This window comes from Dermacentor variabilis, chromosome 5 (genome assembly GCF_050947875.1).
Source record: "Dermacentor variabilis isolate Ectoservices chromosome 5, ASM5094787v1, whole genome shotgun sequence".
NCBI classification, from domain to species: Eukaryota; Metazoa; Arthropoda; class Arachnida; order Ixodida; family Ixodidae; genus Dermacentor; species Dermacentor variabilis.
The window spans coordinates 152806405-152822995 of NC_134572.1; the positions used below are offsets into that span (position 1 = coordinate 152806405).

General features: G+C 44.1%; 1 protein-coding gene across 1 annotated transcript in view; it reads right to left on the reverse strand.

The window, feature by feature from the left end:
• Window positions 1-16591, reverse strand: part of Tbcd (tubulin folding cofactor D) — a 95694-nt gene that overhangs the window by 57383 nt on the left and 21720 nt on the right. The window contains exons 5-8 of the mRNA XM_075693650.1: window positions 14932-15139; window positions 13670-13818; window positions 9671-9896; window positions 7122-7265 (exon numbers count right to left, since the gene is read on the reverse strand). Of these exons, the coding sequence (XP_075549765.1) occupies window positions 7122-7265; window positions 9671-9896; window positions 13670-13818; window positions 14932-15139 (727 nt within the window). The remainder of the gene's footprint in view (window positions 1-7121; window positions 7266-9670; window positions 9897-13669; window positions 13819-14931; window positions 15140-16591) is intronic.

Sequence of the window (16591 nt, forward strand, 5' to 3'; positions counted from 1 at the left end):
TATACGCAGTCAAACCTACCTATGATACTGGTTTTAGCAATATATTGGTTATAACAACGAGAAGCTACTGTACTGTCAAATTTTGTGTGTTTTCTATGCGGAAATAACCCGCTTACTACAATGCCCCCATGCCATATTGTCGGTTATAACGATGAAGTCTGGCTGCTGGGTGTTTGTGCCAAAAAGTAATGGAATGCAAAATGCTTGAAAAAAAGAAAAAGTAATTCGAGCTGCTGCACCTTCACTCACCACCTCAACGGCCGCCACATGTTCATACAGCAGGACCTGTTTTCTAGCGTTCTCTGCACCACCAGCCTCGTTCGCCTCTCTCCCGTTGCCCTTCCACTGCTCCGAACACCCACAGCTCTATGCCGCGCCACCCTTCAAAACACGAATGGACTGCGCCAACTGCACTGACAGCGCTGCCCCCAGATTACTCACTGGCTACTCATTCTGCGAGGTTCTGCCAATGGGTTAAGTCGCTTGTGCTAGTCTTTGTTGGCTGCGTTGATGTCGTTCCTGGCCACGTGGTTTCTCTGCCTCATTCGACTCGCCGCCAAAACGGAAGATGGCTGATCCGCTTGCTGATCATTGGCAATGCACAATGTTGCTAAAAGAAAGCACACTGCTATAGATTTGGAAATGAATTGCATTATCGTGAAGGACCACAAAGATGATAAAAATGTGTGCGACTTGGTGAAGAAGTGCGGTCTATCACAACTGACAGTGTCGACAATAATCTGCTTGGCAGAGAAGTTTGACATACACTTGCCCATCACCGGGTCAATTCTGGCCACAGAGGCTAAGTAGTTTGCCCTACTCATCAACAATTTGGACTTCCAGCCGGGTAGCAGCTGGGTACAGTGCTTCAAAGAGAAGCACGGCACTGTTTGCAAAGCCATCATCGGCGAAAGAGCTTCGCTTGCCATGGAGGTGAACCAGAAGTGGATGGAGGAAACGTTGGGCTGCCCCGTATCTTCAACAACTATGTTGACACTGATGAACATGAATGGTGAAGAAACAGGACTGCTCTTCCAGAAGTTGCCGTCCAAGACACATGCACTCAAAGGAGACATGCGTAAGGGTGGCAAAAACAGCAAGCTGCTCCTCTCTGTGTTTCTGTGCACCAACATGGATGGGAGTGACAAGTGCTTCACATTTGTCATTAAGAAATAAAAAAACTACCACTGCTTCCGCGGTGCTGCCAGGATACCGGTATGCTACCATCACAACTGCAAGGCATGGATGACGTGAGAACTCGATCGTGAGTAGCTCTCAGAGTTCGATCAACGTATCGAGTGTTCCGAGAGAAAGGTGGCGCTCATCCTAGGTAATTGTAGCGCCCACCACTCCATGCCCAAGGTCTCAAGCATGGAAGCTTTTTTTTTCCTGACGGCAGGTTTGCAGCACATGGATGCTGGCATGATCGCCGATTTTAAGGTCATGCATCATCGCCGCGTCCTGAACAAGTTAGTCTTGTTGATGGACATGGCCACGTGGTCAAGCAGGAAGCAACCACACTTGAAGATAAATCTACTGATGGCCATGCAGTTTATCTTTGGTGCGAGGTCAGAAGTAAGCGCTTCTACGGTGCAGAACTGCTTTAGAAAAGCGTGCCTTGTCCGAGGAAGCAGCGACTTATACGAAGCCTGCGAAGCTCCCACCGACCAAGTGATGCCTAAACTTTGGTCCACCGTCAACAAGGCTGCTTCATGGCTTCTACATGTGGACGACACATTGGAAGCGTCAGTACTTTTAATCGATGAGGTGATCATCACAAACATGCTTGCATCGGATAGCGACGGTGACCGTGATGGCGACGATGGCAGCGATGACGCGGTAGGGCAGGCTGCCTCAACATTGTCCTCGCAGAAGGCCCTGCAGACGATTCAGTCCCTCCCGGTCTTCGTTTTCTCGTGGGACCTTTTGCTGCACTAGATGGAACACCACACTTCCTTCGAGAATGATGTTGGCAAGCTTTGCATAATGCAAGCAAGGCTGATGGACATGGAGTTTTCTCGTGCAAGCCGCTGAGAAGTATGTGGCAAGATGCTTGTGGCAATCTTGCCCCAGTGTTTCTACTAGATTTCTCAAGTTGAGAGACTGTTGTGGCAACCTTCTCACATTCCTTAAAAGGCCTCAGCAGAGCTCCATGTCACTCGCCACCTGTTACCCCTCTTGGCAGTTGTTACAGCAGTGCCATTCTTGAATGCTAACAGCTGTGGCTTGTTACACATGATCGGAGCATGCAGGAACAGTTAAATGAGCCAACACAATCAGCAGCCGGATGGAGGAATATGGTGAGGAGGGGCACTGGCCTCCCCATTTTCTCACAACAGCTCTGCCATCCCTCTATATTGTTTTTTTCGTGCACCCCAGTCATAACAATAATCGGTTATAACAGTGAAATTTTCATGGCACTTGAATGTTGTTATGAGTGGGTTCGACTGTACAGTGGTAGCCTTGTACTAGTCTACAACGAAAATACAGCAGCAAGATGATGTTGTAATAGCAAAGTGAGAGCCATTCGTTTTAACAAGTACACAGCCATTACAGTTCCTCGCTTACCTTTGCTACCCTTCCCTCAGTAACTCTCTGCTCCTCGCAACATACTCTCACCAACTCGATGCACTGCAGCGAAAGCTACAGGTCACATCAACACATCAGTAGAAAGGCTACTGCATTGTATACCCCTACCTAATTGTTTTCCAAGTGATGTTGAATGAATGAAAGTATTATGAAACGATTAGTGACACACAATGGCTGAGTCCCCCACCCTTCTTAGAATACACAGCTGGCTCTCGTCACGCTGGCACTACCATCCTTTGTCGACTGACCAATCCACATGATGTCGTGTGCAGGGCCCTGCTGGCATCACGAAGTGCTAAGAAGGGCCGGGAAAGCTCGAAGAGGAGCACGAGATTGTTTTTCGAATTTGTGGTATAGTTACGGAATGCAGCACTGATATAATCGAGAAATATGATTGTCTCAGTATAGTGCTGTACCTGGTGCACAAGTCTGTTTAAAGTGCATTAGAAAAAAAAATGTCAGAGGTGGTTTAGGGACCCTTTCACAATGCTTTTGTCCTGAGCTAGTTGCTCCATGATTAACAGTAGTGTACAGCCTAAATTTACAGACAGAACTGTGACCCGCTGCCTCTTCTTTGTCCTGTATGCTAATTTAGGCTGTATGCTATTGTAATTTAATTATTAGGCTGTTATTACTGTCAGGTGACTCAGCTCCAGCCTACCACAAGTACAGGTTGGTCCATTGTGGAAGGGAGCAATCGCACTTTTCGGGTGCCACAGTAGTCGGCATCTGCGGAAGTCATGCTAATCTCCCGTAAGTCATCTGTCGCAAATGTTTCCGGTCTTGCCACAGAGAGAAATTCATCCTTGCTCTGCTAAAATGTTGTTCCCTTTAACATTGAACCTACCTATACATCATATATGCCTACGTACAAGGGTGAATCTGAAAGTCTTTGACCCTATTTTTTTTAGCCATATTATGGCTGTAAATGCGAAACCAACACGTCCATTCCCAGCAGTGGGCCTTTCTTGGACTGGCCCGGCCATATCTGCAGGTAGCTATGCGGCACGGCTCTGCTGTCAGTTGTTGAAGAAGGCGGTTGTGCTTCACACGTCCATGGCATATGAGCAACAAAGTGTGATTCGTTTTCTATGGAGCAAGGAACAAAAGCCCATCGAAATATACAGATAAATGCAGCCAATGTATGGGGAAAGGTGTCTCGTTTTGAGAAGTGTGAGGCGGTGGTGTTGTGAGTTCACAAAAGGCATGAAGATTCGCATGACAATGAACGTTGGGGGAGGCCACGTGCGTCGTTGACCGCAGGAGCATGTCAAATTTAGTGCTGCGATGGGACAATTGACTGAACCGGTGTGAAACTATGAATAGAATAGTATGTATATTTGTAATTACCTGTATGCACTTTATTTTGGTTAATAAAAATATGGGCAAAGACTTTCTGATTTGCCCTTGCATAATGAGGGCAGCCCCCCCTCCCAAGATCAGCAACCAAACATTTTACTTACTTTTACCTCACATAGCACTCTCATGGCAAAACTTAATGCCATGCTTCGTTTGAAAAATAATGGCACCGCCTATCAAACACTAGACAAACACTCTGCATGAGGCACCACAACAGGCAAAAGGAATATGGCAGGCTTTCCCTAATTCAACTCTGGTTAATTCAATTTTTGGTTAGGCATTACAACAGGCAAGAGGCATATGGTAGGTTTCCACTAATTCAACTCTCATTAATTAAATTTTATGTTAGGCAAATCGTGACTGAACATCTGAATCCGCACTGAATCTGGACACGATTTTTTTTATTTTGATCCTGAAATTGGCCTCAATATTCAGAATATTAAGCAAATATTTTTTATATTTGGCGATTGTAGCCAAGTAGTGATGTAATGACGTCCGCATGTGGTGCTTAGACTTTCATCAAGTGCGATGAAAAGTTAAAGCTTGCCATGAAAAAAAAATCAATAGGGGTGCGCGAATACTCAGCTTCGAGTATCGAATCGAACATAGAATAATGATATGCGCATGCATTTATTAGCAAGTTGGGCTAAATTGTTATGTTGAAACATTTCAATTAAGTTTTCACTGTTAAGAAAACTAGACTAGTAAGCCATTATACCAAAACATTGTGTATTTGGTTCATGTTATTTTGGAAAATTTAGTAATTCCGACTAGCTGTACTTGCTAGCCCGCGCTTTATTATACGGCATCAAACGCCTGTAAGCTCGGAGGCATTTGACCCTGTGCCAGTCATCACTCATCTAACTTGCTGTACGGCAATAAGCTCAGAATTCAGGGTGGCGCTGCAAAAAAAGAAGTGCACTCTTGCTGTCGGCAAACCCGTGCCCCTTGCTAGTGAGAGGCTCGCTTTCCCACACAGTTTAGACATTCAGTGGCTAAGTGTGCTTTACAGGCGAAATCTCGCTAGCAGCATGAAATTGTAAAAAAATTCAGCACAAGATCACCCCAACATTCTTAGGTTAGATAAAAACAAATACTAAGAACCGTGTTTGCTCCCACTATATTTTATTTGATTCTAATATTTGTATACAACTGGATATTCGCACATTTTCGAATATATATATCTTATGAATCGAATACGAATACTGTATTAAAAATATAATATTCAGTAACACTCAAACTTTGCGAATATTCACACACCCCTGTAAATTTCAAATCAAATCAAGAAATAAAGCCAAATATCGAATCAATTATTGACAATCAGAAAATTTATCAGAAAGTTGAGTGTTTACAAACTTTTGGGAAAAAAAAAACACAGTGCTGCAAATGCTTGATAGTCTCCTGGCATTGCATAACAAGAATGTAGCAAGCTATCATTAACGTAGGTACATAGAAGTCAAGATATACAGTACAGTACAGAACTCCAAATTAGCACTATACCAGCCCTGATTACAGCTCACTTCTAGAATAAAGGTCTCTAGGATATTTTTTTTATCAATAGAACGAAGCGATTTTTTTTCCCTCTGAAGCTAAATAATTAGTGTTGCTATGCCGTACTGAATACCAATCGGGTTCTTGGTTTAATAGTGGACTTGAGTTTCATCATCTTTTATGGCAACCTTTTACTGCACAGAAAATTTTGCTTTACAGTTTTCCTCTAAAATATAGAAGGGCTTTCCCATATTTAAGGCAGGTGGGTTATCGTAAGGCCAATCTGCACGACAGACGAAAGCACAAACCGAGCATCCCGTGACTTCATCACCGCTCCACATGTAGCTATCCTTGCTACTGTGTCGACCGCGGTCAGCACTAACGGTACAGCAGGAGTCTTTTTATCATCGAGTTCAGCATGATTTGCCACCTGTCAAACATTTTACAAAGTCACGGAGGGTCACGGGAAGTTTGGGTGGTGGCTGTGAGCCACTTTGCTGCCAACCCGTCATATGTCAGTGTGAGCTAGCACCTGCATATTCGTCCCATACACTCACTTTTGTTCGCAAGGTATTCCGTTTGCTTTTCAAGAGTGACGCGGCAGCTGCGAATAGATCTGCGTCAATTCGGCACCAAACCACAACTTTAGTTACCGATGCTCGACGATTAGGCCCAATGACCTAGGCATTGTGGCTGTGATGAAAATTTGCAGCTGGCCAATCTGGTAACGCACCATAAACCATCACGGAATGCTTGCCACCAATAAGTTTGTACAGGTGGCTCATTGCAAGATCATGCGTATGGGTTAGGTTGACGTACGGCAGTGTGGAAGCAGCAATGATGGCATTGAACAGACACGTAGTTGCGTATTCAACATGAAACGCATGCCTTCCAGCAGCTAATCTTTGGGCCAATCTTTGCATCATGCTACTACATTTTCTGACATATGCACTACTTTTTGTTTTGATCAGTTCTGTCGATCTGGAAAGTCTTTGTACCAATAGAGGCGTCCCCGGCCGATGCATCGATGTTTTGCGAATTGCGGCGTTTGGGCGCTGTGTGTTCGATCCCCGCATCAGGCTGATATTGGGGAGCGCTAGCAGTAGTGCCAAAGCGCTGGCAGAAACGAAGTTCGTGACCACGTCAGGCTCGTTTGCGGCATGCGACATGCGACACTGCGCAAGTCTCTTCATCGAATACATCAAATATTTGAAAAATCGAATCGTGGATACTCAACTCACGAGTTGTATTATTCAAATGTTTACTGTTCGATTCGATTCGGTGATATTCAAGTCCTATTTGCAAATCCCTAAAGACGAAGCAATAACTGCACTTCGTCTTTATTCAGCCTGAAACTAATTTACATGTGTAATGAGTGCAGGTACGTTTACTTGCATAAATGAGCACGCATATGCATGAATCTCAATCTGTACCACTTTAAGATTACAAAATTCTTGGCAGTAACTCCCTAATCACTCCCTCGTGCCAAATTGTGCTAAATCACTGATTTTGGTTAGAACCTAGTTTTCTAGAATAAATTCGGGTTGCCTTTTCTGGGTACCCTACAGTTCCAACTCAGCCATAAAGACACACTGTGAGCTTGAAGGACGTACAACAGCAACTGCTGCAGAATGTCCTTGCTGCAATGAGGAGCGATTTCTTTCACTCCCAAGGTCACTGACCTGAGGCTCAAATAACAGGTCTGCACTCGTGCCAAGGAGAAATAGTTGGCTACAGTGATGATATCGATGCCATGTGGAAAGGTGCCAAGTCTTCCCACACATTCCTGGAAAGCAGCGGCAGCCGCCCGACGGCATATCACCTCCCTGTGAATGAAAAAAAAAAAAAAACACAAGCAGGCCCTGTAACCACCGTAATGATCTTAATGATCCAAAAACATTACGAATGTATGAAAAAAAAAAAAATCATGAACCATTCCACTCTGTGGAAGTGGATGACCAGTGAAGCTGTTTAGCACACGACACAGAGGTGACACAGAATTTTGAACAAAGGTATGAACTCCTTTACCATGATTTTTATATGCATTCGCGTGGACGACAGGACTGCCGGCCCAAGAAGACGGAGGAAACTAGACAAGTTTGAGGTTTCGACGGGACCGGCACCCCAGGAGAGCGGAAGGAAAGTACAGTAGAACCTCGTTAACAAAATGCGTCTCGGGCAGCTGGAGCAACACCAGCTCGACGTACGTCGGCGTCTCGTGCCGCAACGATCTGTGTGAGGTTTTGCATTACGTAGCTGTAAATAATAGTTAAGTCTGTCAAATTTTTTTAGTTACTTCAGATTGCACATTTTTTTCTTGTGGTTTTTTCCAAAACACATGAACAAGGGTCTACTTAGACACACAAGTGCTTGGAACGCCGACAAAGAGAGGGCAGTGCAAACGTAGACATGGCCGATGTGGGTCAAAGTGTAACCGCTCCCTTTTCGGTCCCGACAAATTCTCATTGAAATCACCGACAATGACCACAGGGGTGGTGTCATCGCAACTAACTCACGCGGAGTGAGTAGTTGTGAACCTTACGGGAGCATGAGCCATTGCTTATGGGTGTATGAGCCACTGATGATGACAGTTTTCAACTTGCTGTTCTGTACGTCGTGCACGTGATTAGAAACAACGTAAGCACTGTTTGTTTGACTTAGCTGACTGCTTGTATCCTCTGCCTTATGGGCTATGAGCCATTGCATTTTTTGCTTCCATACGGGGGTACGGGCCACTGATGATGATAGTTTTTTTTGACGGAGAACAAGAATGCACGGAACCCTAGAACATCTGCAGCTTCGCTGCAATAATTGCACTTCTATGCAGTAATACTTGTAGTATCAATGCATTGTTAGAGAAGAACAAGAGAAATTGGGAAGCTCCTTTTTCTAGCTTTTCTTTAAAATTTTCTTCATTTATGACCATGTGAAGCTAACAATAAATTCAACAAAGCATAGAGAAATTGTGCTTTTTCATTGAAATGTAGGAATAAGAAACTGCAATTTTCTTTGAAATAAAAAGAATGATAAGGTCACAATTCGGGCTTGCTGTTTGAGATGTCTTGAACTTAGAACAGCGCAACAAGAGACAAAAGAGCATGCAGACAACGCCGATTTTCAGCTTTTTTTATTCTGAACTGCTGTGAATGAAACTGTGCTTGCTATCGACGCGACCCCCGATGGTGACTATGCAGTTCTCTAAGCATGCTGCCAATGTGCACAGAGCCAAAATGAAACTACAGTTTGCTGCATCTGCTGCAGGTGAAACAGCAAGCTCCATCGATGTTATCATTGATGACGACCATGGCAAGCATGCAGTTCTAAAGACTTGCAACCAAGGCACAGGCCAAGACAAAACAAGACTACTGTTTGCCGCAACCACTGTAGATGCAACTACAGATGGCGACTAGGTAGCTTGAAAATTACGCAGTCAGCATGCATCGTACGCAGTGGTGAACGTAAGAATAAAGGCACAGGCACAAATGGGCACGAAGTGTTCCGGCATTCCTATCGTTTCAGTACGGTTTCTGCTGATGACGGACTCTGCCGCTTCGTTACGGTTTCACACTAGCGCCACTTTTTGATCTACTATGCAGCACAATTGCAGTGCTCCACACTCGCTGCGTCCCGAGGACTGTCTGAATTAACCGGCGTGCGGCCAAATACATGCCAATTAACAAGAGCTTGATGACATTAGATAATGCATGTGCAAGCCGAGCACAGAGGACGAGTCTGAATCATCAGACTGTCCAGATTAATGTGGTTTTACTGTACTTTTAAATTATTGGATATTTTATTTTACTTCAGGATCATTCAGTACATTGACACATGCATGCAGGGTCACGATAAGCATACTATCCTTACATAATGTCTGAATAATGCAACAGAGGTGTCAGCTCTCAGAACTGTCAGTCTGACAGCGTCCCTTCACTGAAAGTGAACAAACAGATGTGGAATGTTCATTACTCGGCAGGCACAGACACTGCACATAAATTAGACATTTATTTGCATAGGAACACTATGATGCCGCAAGGTTGTGCAATCTGGCACAGATGATCAGAACACAGAGCAGAACTTACAGCCAACATTTCTCTGACGTAGCTGAAACTAAAAAGTGCTGGAGTTGCCTTTCAACGGCGGAACAAAATGTGTGCAACATATGAACGACAAGAGAAGCCACAAAGAAAAGGAACAATTTCAAAGTAGAGAAAATATATATATATATTCTCACCTGTCAAACAGAGTAACGCAGACAAGTGCCCCAGCAATAGCGCTTACAAAAGGCGCCAGGTGGCAGGGGTCATACGAACGACTCAAAGTCCAGCAGACGTAACAGGCTGCGTCACGGACTATACATCCAAAGGACTGCTTGCCCAGCTGCTCGTCAAAGGTCAGGCAAGGCAGTACGGAAGCCACCACACTAGGCAGCTGCTCGGGAAGCAGGGCACCTCGGCGTCCTTGAACAAGAAACAAAAAATTGTGCAAATGCCACTGACGACGAGTGTCAACGCAAGTGAATAGCCAAACACTTCTAGAAAGCTACATGCTTTATTAGAGAGACAATGCATTTGGAGGCATACATTCGTTCCAGTAAGGATACATAAGTAGCGTTCGTTGTTTCCTTGCATAATTGCGTAGGGTACAGAGCCATTAACCAACACCTCTGTGACGGTAGCACAGGTGGCTATCCATAAAGCAAATTCATCATATGCGTATTGTCTGCAGCGGCACGAGAACCAGCGTGGAAGGCAACCTGTAAACCTTGAGACAACCCAAAGTTCTCGAGCGAGAGCATGTGCATGTCGAAGAGCTATACAGTCGGCTCTCACTACAACAAACCCCGTAATTGGGAAAAAGAAATGTCCGTAATATTCGAAACGCCTCACTTCCGAAACTTTCACCGCAATCTCTAACAAATTTATTGCAAAGAGTGAGTGATGAACGTCCAAAGTAACAAACAAACAAAAAAAGTTGCAGTTTCACCCGAAAGGCAAAGCATCAATTGCGATAGCAAACTGAGCAAGATAAGCGTGGCAGCAGCAGTGAGAGAATCGACGTTTGTGCTGTCTCTCACTTCAACGCGAACTAAACGTTGAAAGCAAAGCGCATACGAAGCTACCGGCACTGCGCGCACTTTGTCCACATCGCAGATCGCTTTCAAAATACGGCGGCTGCGCCATAAGCAGCAGCCACCGGAGTTCTACCCCTCCCTCTTTCGCCTCCGGCCCCTCATGACTTGCGCACGAGGTGTTGAGTCGTGATCGTCGGCTGACCCTCGCAAGTCGGTCGTTGCCCACGTTGACATGGTAAAAGTATGTTTTATTCACACGATTTTTTTTTAAAATTGACGCTAATTTAGCCCACTGTAGCCGATAGTCCGTTGTAGTGTGGGCCGTTAAAAGTGAACTTCGTTGCATTGATATAATAGGAAGAGCAAACTAAGGCTGAAATATGGTCCATTATGTCTGAAAGTCTGGCTCCGTTATAACGAGCATAGACTGCATTCGATTCGGTCTCAATATCACTAATCACACACCCCTACTTATTGGCCGTGTGCTTCGTTTTACTGTTATGCAGCTCAAGTTTTCATTTTCAATGAGAAAAAATGCATTCGAGATGTTCATGTGCTCTACATAATGTCGACAGATGACCTCGCACAATCGATAAACCACAATAGCTTTCTTTAGCAGTGACTGATTAGAAAATGATGATAATTACCCATTCTGTTTAAAAATTATGCCGGGAGTCTGACAACGTGCAGTCTGGTCTGAAGCTGTCATGATAACAAGAGGCAGATCCTGATCAAGTTTAATTATTAAAAAACACTTTACACTCACGGCATCTACACGGGAGCCTTGTTCACCATTAAAGCACTGCAAACAAGGCCCACTTGTGGAAACCAAAACAACCAAATTTTTAACGAAAATTTTAATCTTGGTCGAAACCTGGCTAGTTTCAGAACCAAATGCTTCTTCAAACCACCGCGTACATCTTCAGAGGGATAACAGACAGTCCCAAAAGAAAGCTAAGGAAATACCAAGTCCATAAAATGTAACAAAAGTCATGCGTTCACCACATATACTGCAACTAGGAATGCATTCTATGTTGCAACATCATGCGTTAAACTCGTATGTAGAAGTAAACTGTTGATCATCACCATCAGCATCAGCCTGGTTACGCCCACTGCAGGGCAAAGGCGTCTCCCATACTTCTCCAACTATCCCAGTCATGCACTAATTGTGGCCATGCTGTCCCTGCAAACTTCTTAATCTCATCCGCCCACCTAACTTTCTGCTGCCCTCTGCTACGCTTCCCTTCCCTTGGAATCCAGTTCGTAACTCTTAATGACTATCGGTTATCTTCCCTCCTCATTACGTGTCCTGCCCATTCCCCATTTCTTTTTCTTGATTTCAACTAAGATATTAACTCGCGGTTGTTCCCTCACCCAATCTGCTCTTTTCTTATCCTTTAAAGTTACACCTATCATTCTTCTTTCCATAGCTCGTTGCGTCATCCTCAATTTAAGTAGAACCCTTATCATAAGCCTCCAGGTTTCTGCCCCGTACTTGAGTACTGGTAAGACACAGCTGTTATAAACTTTTCTCTTGAGGGATAATGGCAACCTGCTGTTCATGATCTGAGAATGCCTGCCAAACGCACCCCAGCCCATTCTTATTCTTCTGATTATTTCAGTCTCATGATCCGGATCCACAGTCACTACCTGTCCTAAATAGATGTACTCCCTTACCACTTCCAGTGCCTCACTACCTATCGTAAACTGCTGTTCTCTTCCGAGACTGTTAAACATTACTTTAGTTTTCTGCAGATTAATTTTTAGACCCACCCTTCAGCTTTGCCTCTCCAGGTCAGTGAGCACGTATTGCAGTTGGTCCCCTGAGTTACTAAGCAAGGCAATATCATCAGCTAATTGCAAGTTACTAAGGTATTCTCCATTAACTCTTATCCCCAATTCTCCCCAATCCAGGTCTCTGAATACATCCTGTAAACACGCTGTGAATAGCGTTGGAGAGATCGTATCTCCCTGCCCGACGCCTTTCTTTACTGGGATTTTGTTGCTTTCTTTATGGAGGACTACGGTGGCTATGGAGCCGCTATAGATATCTTTCAGTATTTTCACATACGGCTCGTCTACACCATGATTCCGCAATGCCTACATGACTGCTGAGGTTTCGACTGAATCAAACGCTTTCTCGTAATCAATGAAAGCTATATATAAAGGCTGGTTATGTTCCGCACATTTTTCTATCACCTGATTGATAGTGTGAATATGGTCTATTGTTGAGTAGCCTTTACGGAATCCTGCCTGGTCCTTTGGTTGACGGACGTCTAAGGTGTTCCTGATTCTATTTGCAATTACCTTAGTAAATACTTTGTAGGCAACGGACAGTAAGCTGATCGGTCTATAATTTTTCAAGTCTTTGGAGTCCCCTTTCTTATGGATTAGGATTATGTTAGCGTTTTTCCAAGATTCCGGTACGCTCGAAGTCATGAGGCATTGCGTATACAGGGTGGCCAGTTTCTATAGAGCAATCTGCCCACCATCCTTCAACAAATCTGCTGTTACCTGATTATCCCAGGCTGCCTTCCCCCTTTGCATAGCTCCCAAGGCTTTCTTCACTTCTTCCGGCGTTACCTGTGGGATTTCGAATTCCTCTAGACTATTCTCTCTTCCAGTATCGTCGTGGGTGCCACTGGTACTGTATAAATGTCTATAGAACTCCTCAGCTACCTGAACTATCTCATCCATATTAGTAACAATATTGCCGGCTTTGTCTCTTAACGCATACATCTGCTTCTTGCCAATTCCTAGTTTCTTCTTTACTGCTTTTAGGCTTCCTCCGTTCCTGAGAGCATGTTCAATTCTATCCCTACTATACTTCCTTATGTCAGCTGTCTTACGCTTGTTGATTAACTTCGAAAGTTCTGCCAGTCTATTCTAGCTGCAGGGTTAGAGGCTTTCATACATTGGCATTTTTTAATCAGATCTTTCGTCTCCTGCGATAGCTTACTGGTATCCTGTCTAACGAAGTTACCACCGACTTCTATTGCACACTCCTTAATGACACCCACAAAATTGTTGTTCATTGCTTCAACACTAAGGTCCTCCTCCTGAGTTAAAGCCGAATACCTGTTCTGTAGCTTGATCTGGAATTCCTCTATTATCCCTCTTACTGCTAACTCATAGTGATATTGTGACACAAATACATACCAAATTCAGCGAGGGCGAGGCATCCCCCATGAAGTGAACTTTCGCTGTCCTGCCTCTCAAACGTGGAGAACACCGACGAGACAACCTCGGAGGCAAACTCCCTTGGAAGCCTGCTTGCAATACGGCCTATGCCTTTCGCAGCTGACCACCTGTAAGCAAATAGACATGCTGCGGTCAGGGGTGGGCAGGCCATAGTTTGCCATTTTACTAGCCATAGTAAACCAGCATGTAAAAAACTGACACCTAGTTATCAAGGATAAAAAAAAAATTTACTTAATTTCACTGATTTATTATTTTGTGGCTAAAAATACACTGCTCATGTGATGATAAGAAAGAACTGATCTATTGCTCGTAGCACGCACCGTCGTCTTCATCAGTGGCGCAGCAGCAGCATCGGAAATAAATTTGAGTTACTAATTTTAATTGAATTGCCGACAACACAATGTGCACCAATATACTGTCCCATGCAACTCGCGTCAAAGTTTTAAAATATTCGAGTGCCACGTAGCTGGACAGAACTGAGGTAACTGAGGTAACGCTGTTTGCCGTCGCTTGGAGTAAGTAAGACTATCTTTTGTACTTTGCATAATTAGGTATATAATTAGTTAATAATTATTGAACTTTTCAAATATTATGATCAGAGCAAGACTGTCAATGAGAAAATTTTAGGCCATCATGAAAAATTCCCTTTATCTTTCTGTTGCTGAATAAGTCCTACATAAAAGCTCTTTAGAAGTGTTAAAGAAAGCCTGCAAAACACTAAAAAATGCCACGTGACTAATTGCATAGCTTCTACAGTGTTGTGCACCAAGTATGAAATGAAGTATACAGCTAAGAGAGCTTTTCCAGCCATTGAAAAATGAGCAAACATCTTTTCCCTATTTTCTGCCACTTTTTTTTTTTTTTTGCTATGTGAGATGATACCATATGATTTATGAATTCTTTGTGGGCTAACTTATTGAAAGTAAGAAAGAAGCACTACTTTGTTCATGTATTTATGCACTTGTACTCGCTCAAACACTCATATTAGTTGCTGCAACTTAATTAATGTAATGCTTTTGGTAAATGCAAAGAAAGGTAAATCTTGAAAAAATACATTTTTTAGCCTCTGCATGTAAATGCAAAAATGCTGCTGCAATTAAATATTATAGGTATTCTTTTTAGAAGGCGAGGGCTTGGGAGATTCGTGTTTTCCATTATGCAATGAAGTAATAGAGACGGAATCAAAAGTGGGCACACAGAACTGGACAGTGGATTACAACCTGACATCGATAGAGCAATTTTCGAGGCCTTCCAAAAGCTTGTCGATGACCTCTTCAACGATTTCTGGAACATCAAATTCTCCATTCTCCTGCGCGGCTGGGAAGGCTGCTTCTGACAAGGGACCATTTACTTGCACATTCTTCGACAGCTGCTTTATGCTTCTCAGGTGTCTCCAAGAGGCAAGGTTGACGGGAAGAAAGCAAAGGCCTGAAAGACAAGACAGGTTTCGCTCACAAATTGGCCATACAGTCCAACCTCCACACAACAAACGAAGGCACGAAAGAAAGGATGCAAACAGAGCAAACGCTGCTTTAAAAGTTTTAAATGATCAAGTATTTCAACAAAGTGTTGACTTCGGAATAAGAGCTTGAGGCTGTGATTTCATGGCAGAAGGCAAAACAAAGTTGACGGACAGTTTCTTTGCACTGCTCCGCATTCTGGTTTACTGGCCACCGCTCCAGCTTACTGCCCAACACTCCGGATTACTGCCCACCGCTTCTGTTTACCGCACACCGCTCCCATTTACCACTCACTGCTCTGGTTTACCCCTCACTGGTCAGATTTACCGCTCCACACTCTGGTTTGCCACCCACCACTTCTGTTTACTGCCCACCGCTCCGATTTACTGCTAAATACTCTGGTTTACTGCCCACCGCTCTGGGTTTGTCACCTCCCGTGCTGGTTGACAGGTCTAAATATCATACTTTCTTTTTTTTGCTATCATATGAAGAAATATTAAAAATAGAAATAGAAAGAGTAGAATAGAAATAGCAAAATAGAAATAACAAAACAGAAAGAGCCTCAAAAGCCAAAGGAGGAGAGGGCGAGTGATCGTGGGGCTCTCTGTTGCAAGCACTGGAATAACAGGTGCATTCAGTTCACGTGCATTTTGTGAACGAGGTAGCTACTTCAGACAGTGCTGGCACTTCACGATTCGTTTCAGCAGTGCAGGTGTGACATTCTCTGCACGGCGTCGTTTGTTCAAAAAACCGCAGGTAAACTTGAGACTCACTTCTTGAACTTTCTTCACCACTGTGATTTTCCCCACCAAAGCAACAAAGCAGCACATAATTCTGTCGGTGCCATGGCAGCGGACAACACTACAAGAAATATGACTGTGCCCTCAGAAAATGGCGTCAGAAATTGCACCGTGAATCAGCAACAACAGCACTCGTTTCTACAGAAGTCAGTGTTCGTGAGCGGCCCTCAGATGTGTCCTCAGACAGGCTGAAGAGGCGCTCGAACTCAAATTCAAATTACATAGCTTGTTGCCCCTTCTTTCGAATAACATTACCAGTTTTCTTTCCATCTCACCATATCACCTGCCGGCATTGCAACTACTACATCATTACACTGCTCATTTTCACTTCAGAGTGCTGGCAAAGATGACAGGGCAGCTGCGAATCTGACAAAAGCGGGCATTCACAATACAATTACAACAACATGCACTGGACAACGCCAGCTACGAAAGGCGCGAGATGCAAACTCGGAAGCAGGAGACCTGCTCCGCAGCACCACGTTTGCGTCAATTTCAGGAAGGCCGCAGCATCACATTGCAGCCGCACTTATGAACTGGAGCTGCATCAGTTCAGAACTGCTGCCAAGTCAACTCGTGAAAGAAGTACAGGAGAATCGAACAGACGAAGTATTTCGCTCACA